The sequence below is a fragment of the Spinacia oleracea genome, chromosome 3, assembly GCF_020520425.1.
Source record: "Spinacia oleracea cultivar Varoflay chromosome 3, BTI_SOV_V1, whole genome shotgun sequence".
In the NCBI taxonomy this organism is placed as follows: domain Eukaryota; kingdom Viridiplantae; phylum Streptophyta; class Magnoliopsida; order Caryophyllales; family Amaranthaceae; genus Spinacia; species Spinacia oleracea.
The window spans coordinates 58,074,815-58,092,861 of NC_079489.1; the positions used below are offsets into that span (position 1 = coordinate 58,074,815).

Here is an 18,047-nt window from a genome sequence, read left to right on the forward strand (position 1 = left end):
CTTTTTTTTTCACGAATCAAATAAGATAATATGTTCCTTTTTACGTATAAAAAATGTAGTATTACACCATAAAACAACCAATTATTTTTAAATTATTTTGAATGTACAAAAAACTATAATAAATTAGTAATAAAATATTTACCGTACGTATTAAAAATGTACGTTTGTATTAAATAAGTACAACTAGTGTTAGCTAAGGTGCTTAAACATCTAATTCTATTACTGTTGGTGTTAGGTTCAATTCCTTATTTAAGCACTTTTTGTAGTAGTATGTAATACTTGACTCAACATCACATGAACGACGTGACACATTCTAGTGTATTATAGAGGAAAAATGCGACACATACATATTCATAAATTCTTTTTAATATACTTCATGGTACATAATTTTGAGTGGAACATTGGATGATACATTGCCACATAGTGCCAGACCGCAAGATCGGTGCTGGTAGCACCTATCTAAATTACCTAGTATTTACCCCGTGCCATGCACTACTTCTGTTATGTTTTAAAAGTAACTTTAATTTTTCAGTTATTCATACGATTATAACAATATATGTATTGATATAGACACATTATTAAATAGATTTAGGTATAACGTTAAAGGACAGACCAACCCCACAAGAAATGATAACAAGATTATTATGACTCCATATTTAAGACCAATATCAAATCTGATTTACTTCAATTCCAAATATTATTCAGAAAAATGAATCAAATTTCACCAAACATAAAATTTAATTATTAATGTGAACCCTTAGCCTATTTGGAATTACATATATATATATATATATATATATATATATATATATATATATATATATATATATATATATATATATATATATATATATATATATATATATATATATATATATATATATATATATATATATATATATATATGTGTGTGTTCACATTAATAATTAAATTTTATCATTCAATAAATCGACAGAGTTTTATTTGATTTTTAATTATTTTGCTTTATTTTGCTTTTCTAGTTCTTAACCCTTGTTTTAAAATTTTAGGTAAAGAGAGTAAAATATCTCAAACGACTATTATAATTCATGGTTCGAACTCCTCCTCCCTTCCCAACCTGAAAAAATCACATCCTTTAATGGCCCAACACCACCAAAATTACACCTTTCTTTATTTCTCCTCTCCCTTTGCTGGTGAGTTTTAGATAAATAATCTTTTTTAAAACTATTTTATGGAATTAATTTCGGCGGAACCAATTTGAGAATTTTGGTTAATTTTGGCAAATTTGTTGATTATTTTTATTTGAGTTTTAAGAATTATGGTTGAAGGTTACTATTGTTCGAAGAAAACTGATGCACTTTGTGATGATATTTGCAGCCAGGTAATTTTTTCTTAATTGTTAATTTTGTGTTCTTTTAGAGTTTTTTTTTTTCCATTTGCAATTGATGTTTATATTTTCTATTATGTTTGGGGATCAAGTTTGTGGGTCTATTTAATCTGGTTTTGGTTTAAATTTGAGTTTTAAATATTTGGGATTATGAATTGCATGGCCTAGAATGTGAATTGTGATTCTTTTATTTGTAATTCATATTTAAACATTATAATAAAAGTTATTAATGAGATTATTTGTGTTTTGCACTGAATGTTAATGATTTTATTGTGATTTTTATGGCCTTTATAATTTTGGTAGTTGTTGTTGTTTTCCAACAGTAATTTGGATTTCTACAATTTCTAAATTTGTTAAGCTTTTATATTTTTCATATTGGTTTAAATTATTTAATTTGTGATTATTTCTTAACTTTACTATTACAAAACCCTAGAATCCCCCATTTTTATTTTTTTGAGTTCTTATTTTCTGGTTAGCATTTTACTATTTCTATTGCCTATTGCAACCTCCTCTTTTTGCTAATTCAAAGATAATAATTTAAAATGTAGAATTTGGTTGGTTGATATAGTTGGCTATTTGAATGTAGGGAGTAATTATAAACTAATCAATGTTTTATAATATTGTTGAACTGAAGCGTGATTTTCTTATAACATAATTTCTCATACAAAAGAATAATAGGTGTTTTTATTAGACTACTATTGTTAGGAAATTGAAAAATGTAGGATGTGTCCTTATATCTAATGATTTTTAGTTGCAATGTGCAACAGGGAGTCAGAGGCGGGTTAATAATATCGAGATTAAAATGTATTGTAAGAGGAGTTGATTTTAAGAGCATTCTTCTGTGTCTTGTGTTAATCCCACTTTGCATATTTGGTGTTTATTTACACGGCCAGAAGATAACTTATTTCCTACGGCCGTTATGGGATCACCCTCCGAAGCATTTCGTTGAGGTCACTCATTATTACAACGAAAATATTACGATGGAGACACTATGCAAACTTCATGGATGGGGAATTCGTGATTACCCTCGTAGAGTGTTTGATGCAGTTTTATTCAGCAATGAGGTGGATATGTTAGAAATTCGGTGGAACGAATTGTACCCTTTTGTGACTCAATTTGTTCTATTGGAATCCAACTCAACCTTCACAGGAATACCAAAACCATTGTTCTTTTCTATTAATCGAGATAAGTTTAAGTTTATTGAGCCAAGGTTGAGTTACGGGACCATTGGAGGAAGATTTAAGATAGGAGAGAATCCTTTTATCGAGGAGGCGTATCAAAGAGTTGCTCTTGATCATCTTCTCCAAATTGCTGGTATCGAAGAAGATGATTTACTGATAATGTCAGATGTAGATGAGATTCCAAGCAGACACACGGTGGATCTACTAAGGTGGTGCGATAATGTCCCTCCTATCCTCCATCTACGACTCAAAAACTATATCTACTCATTCGATTACCATGTAGATGACAATAGTTGGAGGGCTTCAATACATAGGTATAACCCCGGAGTAACTAGATACGCACATTTCCGCCAGACGGATCTGCTATTTGCAGATGCAGGATGGCATTGTAGCTTTTGCTTTCGGCACATATCTGATTTCATATTCAAGATGAAGGCCTATAGTCATACTGATCGTGTCAGATTTTCCCATTATCTAAACCCAAAAAGGATTCAGGATATTATATGTAAAGGTACCAACCTATTCGACATGCTTCCCGAAGAATATACATTTCGCGAAATAATAGGGAAATTGGGTGCAGTTCCTCGGTCTTATTCTGTTGTTCATCTTCCGTCTTATTTACTAAAAAATGCAAATAAGTTTAAGTATCTTTTTCCAGGGAATTGCATGAGAGGAAGTGGTTGAATTTCCATTGGAAAACATAAAGTTTTGTTTAAAGGGAAAATATAATGTTAGCTATTCATGCCATTGCAGACATGCTAGGAATTCTGTAAGATAGAGTGGTGCACAACGTGCAGGACCCTTATATTGTTGTAAATTTTTATTTTTAATACTTGCACTACTGAGTATATCATTCTAAATCGAATCTTGTGTATTCAGGAACACGATGTAGGATCGAGAAAGAATGAGATTTTTGTTATGCTTGGTTGATTGTTTTTCTTATAGGAAAGCATGTTCCATGTGATATTTTCTTTACTTCGGGATGATTCTTTATTTATCATCCACACATTTTATAGATTTGATGGTTTGTCGGGTTCGCGTTCATTTTCTATCACTCAGAAGCCGAATATGCGCGCATATTTTTTTTTCTAAGAATCATGATATGACAATAAGTAAATGTAATAGGGAGCATCCAATGTCACTCACAAAACCATAATTTATTTCCCTTCGCATTCTACTAAAAGCACTTAACATGAAATTTAGTAAGTGAATAGACAAATACATAATCCCATCGTTATACTAGACATAGAGAATGGAATATTTAGGTCATGTTATGTTCATCTTATCTCCCCTGTTTTTGAAACATACTTGAGATAAGATAGTATTAAAATTTACAACTAAAAACAAGCTCTACGAAGTGCCTATAAAATATTAAAGGTGAAATAATAGATGCAAATAAAATGTAGCTCGGAAACAAAAGTTTTACTATTGAGGTTAGACCAAGAGTTTGAATCATTTATGGACCAATGAATTTCGCCTACTGATTTTCCTAGCATTTGTACATCTCATAAAAAAGTTTGGCTTTCCAATGAAAACATAAGATCCAACAATTGGGGCATCCTTATCTATATGTCTATATGGGTTTATACCTAGTATGTCGAATTTTCAAGATATCAAAGTTTCCAATAAATGTGGGAAAAGGTTTTGAATTTTATTTTTTAAAACGAAATTTAATATTATACATAGTTATACTACTTAGTGTTTTTACCACATTAAAGTTCAATCCCGACAAAAAAATGAACGTAATAAACCGTTTTTTTTCACTAACAATTTAGCCATAGGAGTACGATAAGATCAACTTCCTATTGTGGAACTCCCATTAAAAACAATAGAAGCACGAGCTTGGAGGTTCGAGTGTGGAATCATACTCTCGACTGCATACTCAAGCCACAAGACCAATGAAACAGAATCAACTATGAAATGCGATACTCATTGAGGATAATACTCGAGCAATACATTTGATAATGTGCACATCGGTTCCGCCGCATAAGAGCAACGGACCACCATCTCCGGAGTTATAGGAGGTCATCAATGCTTATCATTCAGGTATTCATCACCTACACTCTTCTATTTAGGAAGCTCAAGGAGGTTTGATACAAACTCCTTCGCTGATTGAAGTGTTATAGGATTTTCAGGAAGAGAGACACCAGAAAGGACGACAGTGACTAAAATGAAGGAGATACTGCGCAGTGTGAATGAAGTTTTAGATTTGGTGAAGGATACTGTTTCTAATATGGTGTAGATCTCACACGTTGATAATCGGAAAATATAGCAACGTGACATAAATGCAGGGAATGAAGGTGATGATGCCAATGTGTCACCAGTGCACCGGAAACTCAGTATGTAACCTAAGAAGCCATGATACGAAGCAGTACTTAAGGGCAATGACACCACCTATATGCCGAACAACAATAGGTTATGCGCAAAGAACTCCAAAGAAGAAGTACACATAAGGGGCTTTTCCAAAAAAGGCACCATAATTAATGAAGAGATTTCCATTTTAACCCTCACACATCTACTTAAAAATGGAAAATCATCCAACAAGGCGACCGATACCCTTACTATGAAAGTCCAGAATCCTTCTACCATAAAGGTGAGGGTAAAATGACTCCAAGAATGGAAACATTTGCGGAACGCAATGAAGGGGTTCTAGAACCCATTACCAAACGGTCCATACCAGATTGACAAGGCTCAAATATATATTGTGACTCATGCGATTGGTAGTGACTCAAAAAGGATCCATCTTTTCTTGATACTATGATCGTGAATATTAATAAAAGGTCGTAGTTGCGGAAATTAATATAAATAAATAAATAAAATAAAATTTTTGTGGTGCATCCCCTCTCATCCGTAAAAGTATTCACAAACAATATACTTTACGCATAGACTGCACTGCTAGTGCTTCTGACAAATAAGCTTGGGGAATAAGATGTGTGGTGCATTGTTCGGACATTAGATTGCAGCATACAAAGAAGCTCTTCAGCCAAACGGGAGTATGAAATCGCAAATGCTCCAATCCGATCTCTAGAACAATAGTGGAAATGAAACAAATATGAGCTGGATTTCCAAATGAGTTATAGTTATCCAACGTGTTAATCCTGAGGCATATCCTATTCTGCCCCAGATTACTAATGCCTTGCATCTGTATCAAGGTTGTGGATCCGGATGAAAAATATGGTAATGAAATTCTAAAATCTTATCCATGCATGATTTCCATGCACATTTCTAGCAGCAGTGATACTGACCAAACCCCCCTCCCCCCCCCCCCCCCCTCCCCTTTATTTGTTTATATAAAAGACATTTTTGGTGTCGTGATATACGCTGGGGAAGAAGTTTCTCAGGGGCTCCAGGCCTTGGTCCGCGAGATTGCCATCTCTAACCACGGTAAAGTATCACTAAAACATCCATTATACTTACTAATAGTAGCCATTGAATCAAAACAATTACCTTGTTCTTTGACCACTACTTGTTTATAGCACTGAACAACAAATGGTCGTTTTTTCTTGGAGTGATCTTGATGACGCCGAATGTGATGCATGGAGCACACAAGATTACCTTTACACATGTCATTACAAGATACTATGTCAATTCGTTATTGAGTTATGCAACACCCTCCATGCTCAAAATAATGCATCGTGAATAAAGTATAGCCTACTTAAGACATGAAAAAAAGTAGCATATGTTAACTATTATACCTGGTTATGTAGCTATGCATACCTTCTTTATTTAAGCGTGATGGCCTAGCTATTGAGGTTTTGAAGGAGATGATGCATACTAACCATGTCTTGGTTAAGGTTGGACCTACAACAATCCTCTCCAAGAGCAATGCTCTCCGATGGTGGCTTAAACACATGGCATTATAAGAGGCCGATCTAGAGGATGGTGTTGATGATGCTTTGGAGGATGTGGTTGCTGCGTAAACACTTCATAAAGCCCTCCCTTTTATGTATGTGCATGGTCTATTAGTAACTTGTTATGTATTTGTAAAAGCAAGTAGTGCATTAACCATATACACCTTTTGCAAGCACTCATCGTTTATGGTGCATGACTTTAGTATCCAAACTAACTTATGTGGTAGGTTTGTTTAAAAAGGAACAAACAACACTTGTGGTTTTATGTTACTATAAAATACTTAATTGCACATTTGGATCCGTTATGGAATATGTATTAGGGATGTGAATGTAACATACATTAAGTAATTATCGATGTTTCTTATTGTATCTATATTCACGCTTTTGAGGATTATGCAACTACACAATTGTTATGCATGAATACAATTGAGAAAACACTAGAATATTATGGGTATATATTTAGAACCACTTCAGGAACAGTAGGACAACAACAATTTGGAAAATGTTAACTTCAAAAGGGTGACTTCTGTTGCTATTTCTGTTCAGATCATTTCTTCCCATCTCATGTTTTTTCCTGTTTATTATTTTTACTTTACAATTTTTTTTGTTATGCATAATAACTCTAGCAGTGTCATAGGCTTAGACCTCATCTTGATGTTGTGGTTTTAAAGGATTTCTCTTAAATTGTTGCACAATTATATAACAACTAGCTTTTTCCCCCTCCATTTTTCCAATTCTGCATAAATATTGCATATGCTAAAAATATAGGTTATCATTTTATCAAGATCAGATCCTTGTGAACATCTATTGGTAGTTGGTATGGTACCAAACATGTGCTCAATTATTTTCATATATTCATTAGGCTCGAGATTGCCTTGTGTTTTAGTAATTATTTTCCTAAACATTGGAGTACCGTGTGCGGTAGCACACTGACCAACAAATAGTTATTTTAAAAAAACTAAAAAAACGATAAAAATAGCTAATAGTAGTTATATATTTTTCTCAATTTCTTAATATGATCTCTTAATAATATGTTATTTTATTAAACATCTATGTTCTTTTGTTAAAGGATTATGTTCTTTTGTTAAAGTGTTATATTCTTTTATGGTCGGGATCTAATGTCTGATGCGCGTTTTGTTTCTTTCTATTATTGTTTTGCACCAAGTGCACGGTGAGCATCCTACACACGTCCGTAAGACCCAATTTGCGTAGCTTTACATGCAATTACCCAATCCACAATTTCTAAATTAATGGTTTTATTGCTAATGTAAATTATAGATATCAACACTAACACATAAGATATCTCAAATTCAGAATGTAAATAATCTTGTGGCACCATTACTTGTTAGAAATTGATTAAACGCAATCATGATCCTTGGACGATGCCATCCAAATAGATAAAGAACAATTAATTAAAATTGTAGATGTGAACTAATTTATTTGTTTAGGGGGTGATACCCAAGACCTGATATTGAATCTCGTTCACACAATTTGTACACTTGTCCTTTGTGGCTCCCTCTACACCCCAAAAATAAAATCAAAATTAAATTCCTCAAATAATTTAGAGGATCGATCACTCTAGCGAAAGTAGTAGATAAAACCTGGCAGTGAAGTAACCAAAATACAACAACATAACATTTTAGTAACAATTTTCTGGCCTTGTTTAATGATCTGGTACAATCTGGTGTGCACAGCCAACAATTCCCAGCCCATGACTGAAGGCAAGAACAATGGCAAAATGACTGGCAATAGTTTTGCGCGAATAGATGACTGCTGATGACAGTTAGGACTTCCTAGCTAACGGCAAAATGAACCAACAAATGCCGGATACAAGTAGGTCTAGCCGATCATATCATAAGGAAGTATTTCTAAAGAAACTGATAGTGGTGAGCTGTAGGGTCTTGTGTTAAAAATGAATTAGTTCCATTCCCCATCTGAAACTCCAAAAAACTTGTTTCCCCAAGTTATCAGTAACATCACCATAGTCGCTAATATAACTGTGCCCTCAACATTAAGCACTCCTTGTATCATAAAGATGCTAGATGCATGTTTCTTTAAAATTACAGAAGAGGCCAAAACCCACCATATAAGTAAAACCCATTATTTTCTCAAATGCTTATCGACGCTTGTAGAGACAAGGCTTCAGCTCAGGCCATTCAATCTCATTCACATCTCTCAGTTGCTCCTCCTGATCAGATTAATTTGAATAGATCAATAATCTAAAATACGAAACAAATAGACAAGGAACGGTTGATTGGCTACATGAACCTGGCTCAGTTAAATTAAATCTGTCAAACAAATCATCTATACAAACATATATGCAAAAACACAAGGATGATGAGGGCACTTAATACCCTGAGAAATGGAAAGATGGTGAAAATGAAAATTAACCACACCTTTTTTTTGAAGAAAAAAAGGATGAACATCTTGTTTGAGAAATCCTGTAAACATTAATTCATCATTAGACAGTTTTACTGTAAAGTAAGCTGGCGTCCAGGATTAATGGCATGATCAAGCAGACGTCCTGAAAAGACATGCGCTTTTACCTTCTTGGGAAAGTAAAAGCATATATACCTTAGTTACTGTAGTGAATCCTAGCTCACATATGGCTTTTGAAAAGTTAATGGGATCTGCTCCTCCAGTGTTTGGATCAAACCTACTTTTTACTTCAGCTATCAGGAGCCAGCCCCTGAAGAATCAGAAGTTCATCAGAAAAATATAAAACATCTATTTTTAAGAAAAACTTTAAAAATAATGAACTTAAATTATTGCCTTGGTTTAAGAACTCGGTGTGCTTCCTGAAGATAACTTGGGAAATCAGTTCCCATCAGTGAAAGGCAGAATACAGCTACATCTACCGATGATGATTCAAGGGGTGTCTGCAAGAATAATTGTTTAGGGTTTGAACAACATTAATAATTTTTTAAGATTTGAATGAAATTGAGACATAACTACTCCAGCTTAATCATGTTCATTTACAAAAACATATTGCACCTGATCTTAGCGAAAAAAATTGAGCATGCAACAAACAGTCTAAAATCATGAGAAGATTGATAACATACTAGACTCCTTAAATATCTTACAAATATCATCGACTAGAAGAGATCTGCAAGAGAGCTGACTTTCCAATACTGCTCATATATAGAAATGAAGTAATCCAACTCAGTATCCATGCTTTAAAAAAGATTTACTGAGACCTCGTAATAGAACCTTGCATTTTCTAAGTTAAATGTTACTTTGTACTAGAGAACTGAATGGACACAACCATTCACTTAAGCAATTATCAAGGCTGTTTAGCCTGAAGGACGGGGATAACAAACAAACAGAACAGTCTATATGACTAGTACCATATTAGGCAATAACTTGGGCCACAAATTATTATATAGAATTGAGTTGTGCATAAATTTCTAATGCTCTTATCCTTGAGATTCAAAAATATAAATCCTGATACCTAGGACATTTCACTCAAAAGCCGAGTTAATTAAATTTTACAGATAACCAGCGCAGGGAACTTGATAAAAATGAAATGTCTGGTCAACCATGGAGAGAAGACAACAATCGAATGTTTACTTTTACTATCTCCATTCTATATGATGCTCAAAGGTTTGGTGAAAAAAACTCTGAGCTTAATCTGCCTTATCAACTATTCCAAGCCAGAAATGACACCCTTGTGATTGAACAATTATTTACCAAGTTACTCAGTGTTAAACACGAATAGGGTCCAAGTGAAAAGACTCCTCTACTTTATGAAAAAAGTAATGTCTTAGGTTTTGTTTTGTTCAACTTTTTTTTGACTTATTTCAGACAAAATAAGTAAAGATATATTCAGATAAGTTCAGGTAAAAAAAAAAAGTTTTTTCAGACAAACAAGTATTTTTACATTTAAAGTAAGTTCAAATAAGTTAAGACAAGACAATTTCAGATAGACTACAAAATAAGTCACACAAAACGGAGCCTTAGACCTAAATGAATGCCAAATGTTCATAGTGTTAGATTTGACATAGATACTTGAGGTAGAATGAAGAGTCCAAGTAGCGTAGGACGTAGTTAACAAATTTTGACAGCATTAATACGGTGGAATAGCCAAAGCTCCACCAAGATATATGTTTTATTGAAAGAAATACATATAATATACATCCACATCAAACAACCATCACAGTGAATCATGGATTTACTCAGTAAAGCAAGAAACATCCACACCCACTTGGATCAATCAAACAAGACAATGAAGTATTAGATTGGGAAAATAACATACTTTTGACATGTCACAAGCAATAACAGAAGGATCACTGGAAACGAGATCAATAGAATAGACTTTGTTCATTACATTCTTTGATAAGCGTGCATCCCCTGCAATCGACATTAGAGAAAAGGCAACAATTAGCGGAACATAGACCATGAGAAGCAGAAGGTGAGACTTCCAGATGCAACAGACATCATTTCATAGCAGCCACGAGTTCGAATAGGCACAGAAGCCTCACCACAACCAAAATCAGCCACAATATAAGATGGTTCACGATCCTTCAGCCACTTGATGATTACGTTAACTGGCAGTTCGGGCCAATGTGACATTTGTTCTTGATATCCTACATGATACTGGCATGTAAGTAAGAAAAATGTCAAAACTAATACAGTAATCACCATCAGGCACTTACTATACAAGACTAAAACAATTTCCTGACAGCCTTTTCATATGACAGATTGCAAAAGGTAAAAAAAAAATGAACAAATTTTATGTAGAAGAAAATCAGTAGCCCATGCCACGCACACCGAAATTTTATATAAACAAAATAACATTCAACGCTTGTTTGGTTAACATGGGTATTAAATTCCTAAGCGAAGTTATTTCATGGGAAGTTATTTCCCACATCAAACTCCTAGGAATTGTGCTTAACATGTTTGGTGGAAACAAAGGAATTTGTAAAACATGGAAATTTCGAGTGACCTAGGGAAGGCTAGATCATTAATTTCCCTCTTTCTGTGGGAGTTAGAAATTCCATGGAAGTTAAATCAAAAACTCTGATGTCAAAATATCAGAGATAATGAAGAAAGCCAGCAAACATTATGCATCAGAAGTTTGGACTTATGAGATTCTTCTAAATGTCATAACTAGCTATTAGTATTACATAACGAAGCCACATTTTACAGAGGCAAGTCCTACATATTTGTAGTATGAAAGAGGGGTGCTTCACACATCTCTGAGATTAAACTTTCAGGGGCATTTACAAGTACTTTCTGGCATGTGTAAGGGTACTTGAGAAATTTCACAAACAAAAAAAAGGGTACTTTTTGAATATACACCCTTGAGAATGGACTCAAGGATCAATTCTCGGAGATGAGTTGAACCTATCTCATCATGAAAAAGAGTAGAAATCAACTAATAATTTCCAATCATTACATGACACATTATTTTGTTCAGAAAAAAATCATAACATTCATAAGTACAAAACCCATAAAAATAGCACGGACACTGTGAGGCAGAACTTGCCCTTGTGGCTCATTCGCACCAAAAAAAAAAAACTGTGAGGCAGAACTTTAAACAATTGGCCGCATATATGAAAGGGAAGCGAATGTCCAAAATACCACTGGAAGACTGGGCTTCAGACAATGGCAAGTAAGCAATCAAGCAGTTAGGAATATAGGATTTAGATATGCATTTAATAGTGTGGCTGCTCCAGAAGTCGGTCACCATAGCCACAAAGAAAACTTGAGCATAAAGTGTGCTTCCAAGTTATTAACTAGAAATTGAACCAAAACCTCTGAACACTAGATAACTTCTAAGATCGATTACAAAATTTATACAGACTTAAAGTGCAAGGTAATTCAACTACACCACCAATGACGGTGACTTTTTAATTTTGTACTGCTCAATGCAGAATTGCAGAGTCCCTACAACCCATCAATTTATCCAATAATAATTCCAAGGAAAGTCAAACACCTCGGAACTAGAAACCATAAAAGTAGAACCTCACCACATTGAACAGTGAAGGGTCCTCTTTGAAAAACTTCAGTGCTTCATTCCCACTGTAAAACAAAAGGAATAGAAACATGTGATATCAGAATAGCGAAACAAAGCGAACAGCAATACATCATAAATAGGAAATGACATGCAATACCATATCCATGCCGGCACAAGAACCCGAATAATAGTTAAAAGAAAAGTAAATAAATTCAAAAGAAACAATATTAGACTCAATAATCATTATTTCGCTCCCTATCCAGACTTCAAGGGTAGGACCAATGACTCGTGAATTTCAAAGCTCCCTTAAAATGAACATCTAACGCCTCCAGCAGACAAGGATGAGGCTAACATTTGTCGTCCACAATCCTAGCAAAGAGATGCAAAAGGGTGAAGCATTATGCAACACAAGGGAAATCCATCAAAGTAGCAACAGCTATACATTCGTCGTTGTCCAAAACACTAATGAAGAAGGTGATACTCTACAATGAGACCTCTATGATTATTTTTACAACCACGTTGTTAGAAAATAACTAAATATAGCCATAAGATCACAAGATAGCCTACAACAGCAAGCATGGAAGTATCCAGAAAGCGAAGAAAACCGCGAAAATATCCGTAAAAACTAAACTCAAAGTGCAAACAAATCAATCACAGGAAAAACGTTTTCCACAGTCGAAGATTGCACTTGTTTTATCAGGGAACATGCACACTGCCACTATCTTAATTCAGCTGTATCCCATCCAGAGCTTCAAACTACAAAAGTTCTAGTTGAGTACTATGTCACATACACTAGTTGAGTACTATGTGACATACAGGATAATGTTAGCATGCTACATCCACTAAATCATTAATAAAATCATTGTGATGCTTGTGCACCAAATATATTTTAACCAAGGGGAAATTTAAGAACTCGGGTATAGGATGCCACTCTACCAAAGAAAAAAAGGAAAACATAAAGGACATGAAGCACAAAAAGAAAAAAGAAAAAAGAAAAAAGAAAATAGCTACACTTGCGTGTTTCAATTGAAAGTTTAGCATAAAGTAAAATGAGCCAATCACCTTGAGAAATGATAGGAAACCAAGGCACGAACTTTCAAACATAAGCTATCATAATGCTCATGTATATAATTTTGTCCTTCATTGTCCAATCTTATTAGCAAAACTAGGTAGACACGCTATTCGGTAACTGCATACATGGATGATTGACCACTGGCATGACCCAAAAATGCAGTTCTACAATCATCTAGGCTTCTGTCTCAAGAATAAAAATCCTTACTGTTTTTTATGTTATTGCACATTAGACCTGTTAAGAGTGGTCAGTAATTGATGCAGCAGCTAGATCCTGAATCTACGTTTCACACTCACACATTAATGCTGATTCCCTTTATATTGTCACGGTAGAAGTCTAGGTATTAATAGCTTGATTTGAGCTCAGCTTTGCTCACCTTAGTAGCACAGTTGCCCTTGCGTAGCCATAATTGACCCACAAACACAAATCCTCTTTGAGCTCACCTTTGCCATAATTACCCTTCTTGTAGTACATAAAATATCCTCCACAGCCTATTGACCAACAAATACAAATCCTCACTTTGAGCTCATTTTCTTCCAATCCATTTGACCCCATAGGTCCAAAAACCACCACATGCCCCAAATTCGAAACCTGGTCAAATTAAAAACCAACTGAGTCCATGATTTTGACCACTGCATGACCTAAACCACGCATATTTTCAAGAACGTTACTCCCTCCATTTTGTACAGATCCTCCTGTTTTCCTAATCAGGTCTTTCAAAAATATTTTCTTATTTTGAATCTTTCTTCATTTAGACAACTTTATTTACCCATTTGTCTTTGATTATTTTACTGTTTTTTGTGCCAAAATTCAATTTTTATTCAAAAGGTCATTAACTTTTCTTCATTTAATCAACCCACCTTTATCATTTGCAGCCTTATTTAACACCAATTCACTCATTAGCACAAGAATCCAAAAGCTATCAATGAGTTTCTTTTTAACAAAAAAAAAATTGGAAAACCACCATTCCATCTCCTAAAACAAAACAAGATACCTATTTAATGCAAAATAATACTCTAGTTATTCATTCTTTAATTTACGTAAAATATTCTAAACAAGAAGATCAATAAGAAACGGAGTATAATTTTTACCACAATTGCCAAAAGCACCGAATTTCTCAAACCGAAACTTGAACTGTGAAAGAAGGAAATCCATATCATAGGAATAACAATAAATACTTAAAAAAGAGGTTTGTCATTGGACCAAGCAAGGGTTAACAACATACAAAGAACTGAAGAAGGTTCGTCGACTAGAGTAAGTTTAACCATGATCACCAAGGTGGTTTTCAGGCGTAACATCGGCAAGTACTCCACCGAAAAGTACAGATGACGAGACTGCTTCTTGTACCCAAAAAACAATTATGAAAAAATAGAGATATTATCTAATCAATAGAATGACTAACAACATAGGAGGATGTAAATGCTTGCTGCTGAATCAAGATATGTAAAAGATAAATAGCCTGGTTGTATGATCAAGACCATATTAGTTACAAAAGAACAGAGCACGTGTATCATGACCCCTGTAGCTAGACTTCGATTCCTTCTCAATGTTGTCAAGATGACTTCATTACGCAACAAACTCTCAAATGTTAAGGAAGACGAAAACAAATAAGATAGTAATCATTTAATTTCCAATAGAACTCCAGACAAGGCAAAAGGTTTCTTTCAAACGATAATAAATAAAAGAAACAGACCTAAGAATAATCAAGGGGAAATTATGAGTTATGACTATAAACACCTGTGGACTCATGGTTTATCAGTTAAACAACACGGTGACGCCATAGAAAGATGGAACTCACTAAAAACCATATTTTTGGCCTTAAGAAGGCTCTTTGCTAGTGCTCTGACCAAGGAATTTCAAAAGTGTCCTTTCCTCACACTCCACCGCGGCACCGCCCCCTCCTCTGGGGAACATTCACACATGTTAAAAAGATCATTCTTAAACATCTTCACTGAAGAAGAATAGGTAGGCCTACGAAGAATCAGGGACAGTGGGAACTTAAAGCATCTATAGTTCATCAATTGCATCACACCACCGGAAGATATTACTCAGTGGCATCAATGTTGTAGGCCTTAACAAAGGACTCAAAGGAGTTCATTTCTAATGACCGTTCCCTATCCATGTTTCTTTTATTTTAAAATGTTAAAGTGTTCTTGCAATCTGCCACTATACTAGTCTTTCCTGATATGGGTTATAGTCTTATAGATGCCTGCTTCTAAAAATCTCCTCAAACTTTACCACTTCAAAATTGATACTACACTTTGTGGATTGTTAACCGGTAATATCTAGAAATTTTATAAGCTTTAAGTGCAATTATCACACAAGAAACCACTACAATCAAAACCATCCTAAGCAATCATACACACTAAAACTTGAATAATTTCTGATTACATGGAATCACCACAACCCAGCAAGTTTTCGAGGTATTAATTCCCAAAATTCCATCCCGAGTCTTGGCCATCACAGCAAAATATTGATAAAAATATGTAGAAAGATGTGAAGTGCTATATGTAATATTTTCCTTCAACTTTTCCCATATTCCATCACAATACTTAGTTTATAAACGAAACTACGATGTTGCCCCTTAAAGATCTACCCATGTCCATATTTATGTTGATTACGATCCACATGATCACCATTCACCAATACCATTACACAGAAACGTGGATAAAAAAGCGACTCGGCTACTCTAATGCAACCACAGACCTTCCTAGTTCTCATCAACCCCAAACTTCTCTAAATCCGGAAATTAATTCAAGCAGCCAATTCAACAAACAACACTAATAGAAATTACAGAAAAGAAATAGAAATTCAAGAAATCTACGTGCAAGTGTAAAGCTTTTCGTTGAGCATCCTGAAATGCCCACCTGATAACCTGGCCTTCATCTATAAAAATCAAAACCAAAAACCATAAAATTAAATTAAAAACTGAAAACTGTATAAAATAAATAAATAAATAAACAAATAAACAAAAGGGGTGAAATATAAAAAGGAAATACCTTGTCCAGAAAATTAGAGGATTTATTAGGATTGGAGCGAGAAGAATTAGAGGTTGTAGCTGGGTTAATTTCATTTGTAAAAGAAGCAGAGCTGATTGTATTAATATTCTGGGTTTTATTGCGGGTCCTTCCTTTTCCTCCTCTTCTCTTCCGTTTTTTGCTATCCCCCTCTGTTGCCATTGCTATAGCTCTCAAGTTTTGGCGCTGTAGAATTACTAGAGGCCTTGGAGAGGAAGAAGATGGGGAACCAGATTTACGGGAGTCGAGTTGTTCATATTGAGGTCCGTTCGGAACAATTCGGTTTAATCGGTTTCAACTTTCAACAGGCGGAAGGGGCACATTAAGAGCCCTAATCCAAACTTTTTAAGAAATGAGTTGGGCATTTAAGGGCTACATTTAAATGGTTACTTTAGCAAACGAGTTAGGCATTCAGAGTATTTTTGGATTTTATTTTTATTAATTTTGTTTGTCCTATGTGCGATGAAAATGGGATCACTTAACTATTTTTATTTAACCAATGTTCGGTACAAGAGGTGTAGTAACACAATTATTTTTTTAAGGGTAACCATTACCACCAATTGTTACATCTCATAAGTCTATGGTAACAAATGGTGGTAATAGTTAACATTACTCTTTCCCGATCTTTTTTTTTTTTTTTTTTTTAAGGGAATAGGAAAATTATCATTAATAAATCGCCATACGGCATCTACAATAATAATTAGCCCTAAACAAAATATAATCTAAAACATCAATATGAAATTCTTCAACCAATTTACTAGTATGCACGCTTCGGAACCGCTTTTTTGATATAGTAGTATTCCAACCATAATCGACTTTCGATGACTCAACATCTTTAATGTCTGATGTTAGCAATTGAAATCTGATCTTCATCTTGATGTTCTTGATCTTCAACCAATAATATTTTTCCCTCATACACACAGATATACGAAATAACCTAAAAAACAAATTTCCCTGAAGGAAAAGAAAAGCCCTGTTTTCAAGGGAGAAAAGTCCTCACACTAGGAGGCACATTATTATAATCAAAAAACAGACATAATAAAAGGAATAACCAGCGAAATAACAAAGATTGGGGCTTTCCACCGATAAAAATCGATGGAAGCTCCTTCAATATTCGCTTAAGGAGGCTAGGGTTTGATAGAGAGAGAGAATTCAAAAGTCTTCTTCAAACCTCTAATAACCAAACGAACTCATGTACCCCATTCACTTTTTTCCCCGTTCTTATGGTAACAAATGGTGGTAATAATTAAAACACATGGAGTACTTTAGTAAATGAATTGCGCATTTAAAGGGTTCTTTTTTAAAGGGTTCTTTTTTAAAGGGTGGTTAAAGGAGAGGAAGACTAGAAAATGAACATAGATGATCTTTTATGACAAGAACCAACAATAAAATATAATAAAAGAGAAAAGAAATAAGGAAAATAAGTTAAATAGAAAATAAATTCTTTAAATGGGAAAGTAAGAATGGGAAAGAAATCCGAAGAAACTAGGAGGAAAAATTTACTGGGGAAATAGGTACCTTAAGAGTAGAAAAACACAAAGGACAAACAAGAAGAGCAGGAAAATACCATAGACAACAACAAGAATGAGAAGAAAGCTATA

The 18,047-nt window shown here is 34.3% G+C and overlaps 2 protein-coding genes across 3 annotated transcripts; one reads left to right on the top strand and one right to left on the bottom strand.

Moving 5' to 3' along the window:
- Positions 1 to 1,105: 1,105 nt before the first annotated feature.
- On the top strand, positions 1,106 to 3,511 carry LOC110805627 (uncharacterized). The gene is made up of 2 exons (XM_022011247.2): positions 1,106 to 1,360; positions 2,134 to 3,511. The coding sequence occupies exons 1-2, from the start codon at positions 1,298 to 1,300 to the stop codon at positions 3,229 to 3,231; spliced, it is 1,161 nt and encodes a 386-aa protein (XP_021866939.2). The 5' UTR covers positions 1,106 to 1,297; the 3' UTR covers positions 3,232 to 3,511.
- Positions 3,512 to 7,792: 4,281 nt separating this feature from the next.
- On the bottom strand, positions 7,793 to 16,801 carry LOC110805619 (ribosomal RNA-processing protein 8). 2 transcript variants are annotated; one of them, XM_022011238.2, is made up of 9 exons: positions 16,429 to 16,801; positions 16,254 to 16,315; positions 12,371 to 12,422; positions 10,880 to 10,994; positions 10,654 to 10,748; positions 9,171 to 9,277; positions 8,973 to 9,087; positions 8,795 to 8,839; positions 7,793 to 8,586 (listed from the first exon to the last, which is right to left on the bottom strand). In XM_022011238.2, exons 1-9 carry the CDS (start codon positions 16,606 to 16,608, stop codon positions 8,515 to 8,517), a joined length of 843 nt encoding a protein of 280 aa, XP_021866930.1. In that variant the 5' UTR covers positions 16,609 to 16,801; the 3' UTR covers positions 7,793 to 8,514. The 2 variants fall into 2 exon arrangements, with proteins under 2 accessions (XP_021866930.1, XP_056696324.1); XM_056840346.1 differs by lacking the exons at positions 16,254 to 16,315; positions 16,429 to 16,801 and adding exons at positions 13,806 to 14,020; positions 14,521 to 14,624.
- Positions 16,802 to 18,047: the final 1,246 nt, after the last annotated feature.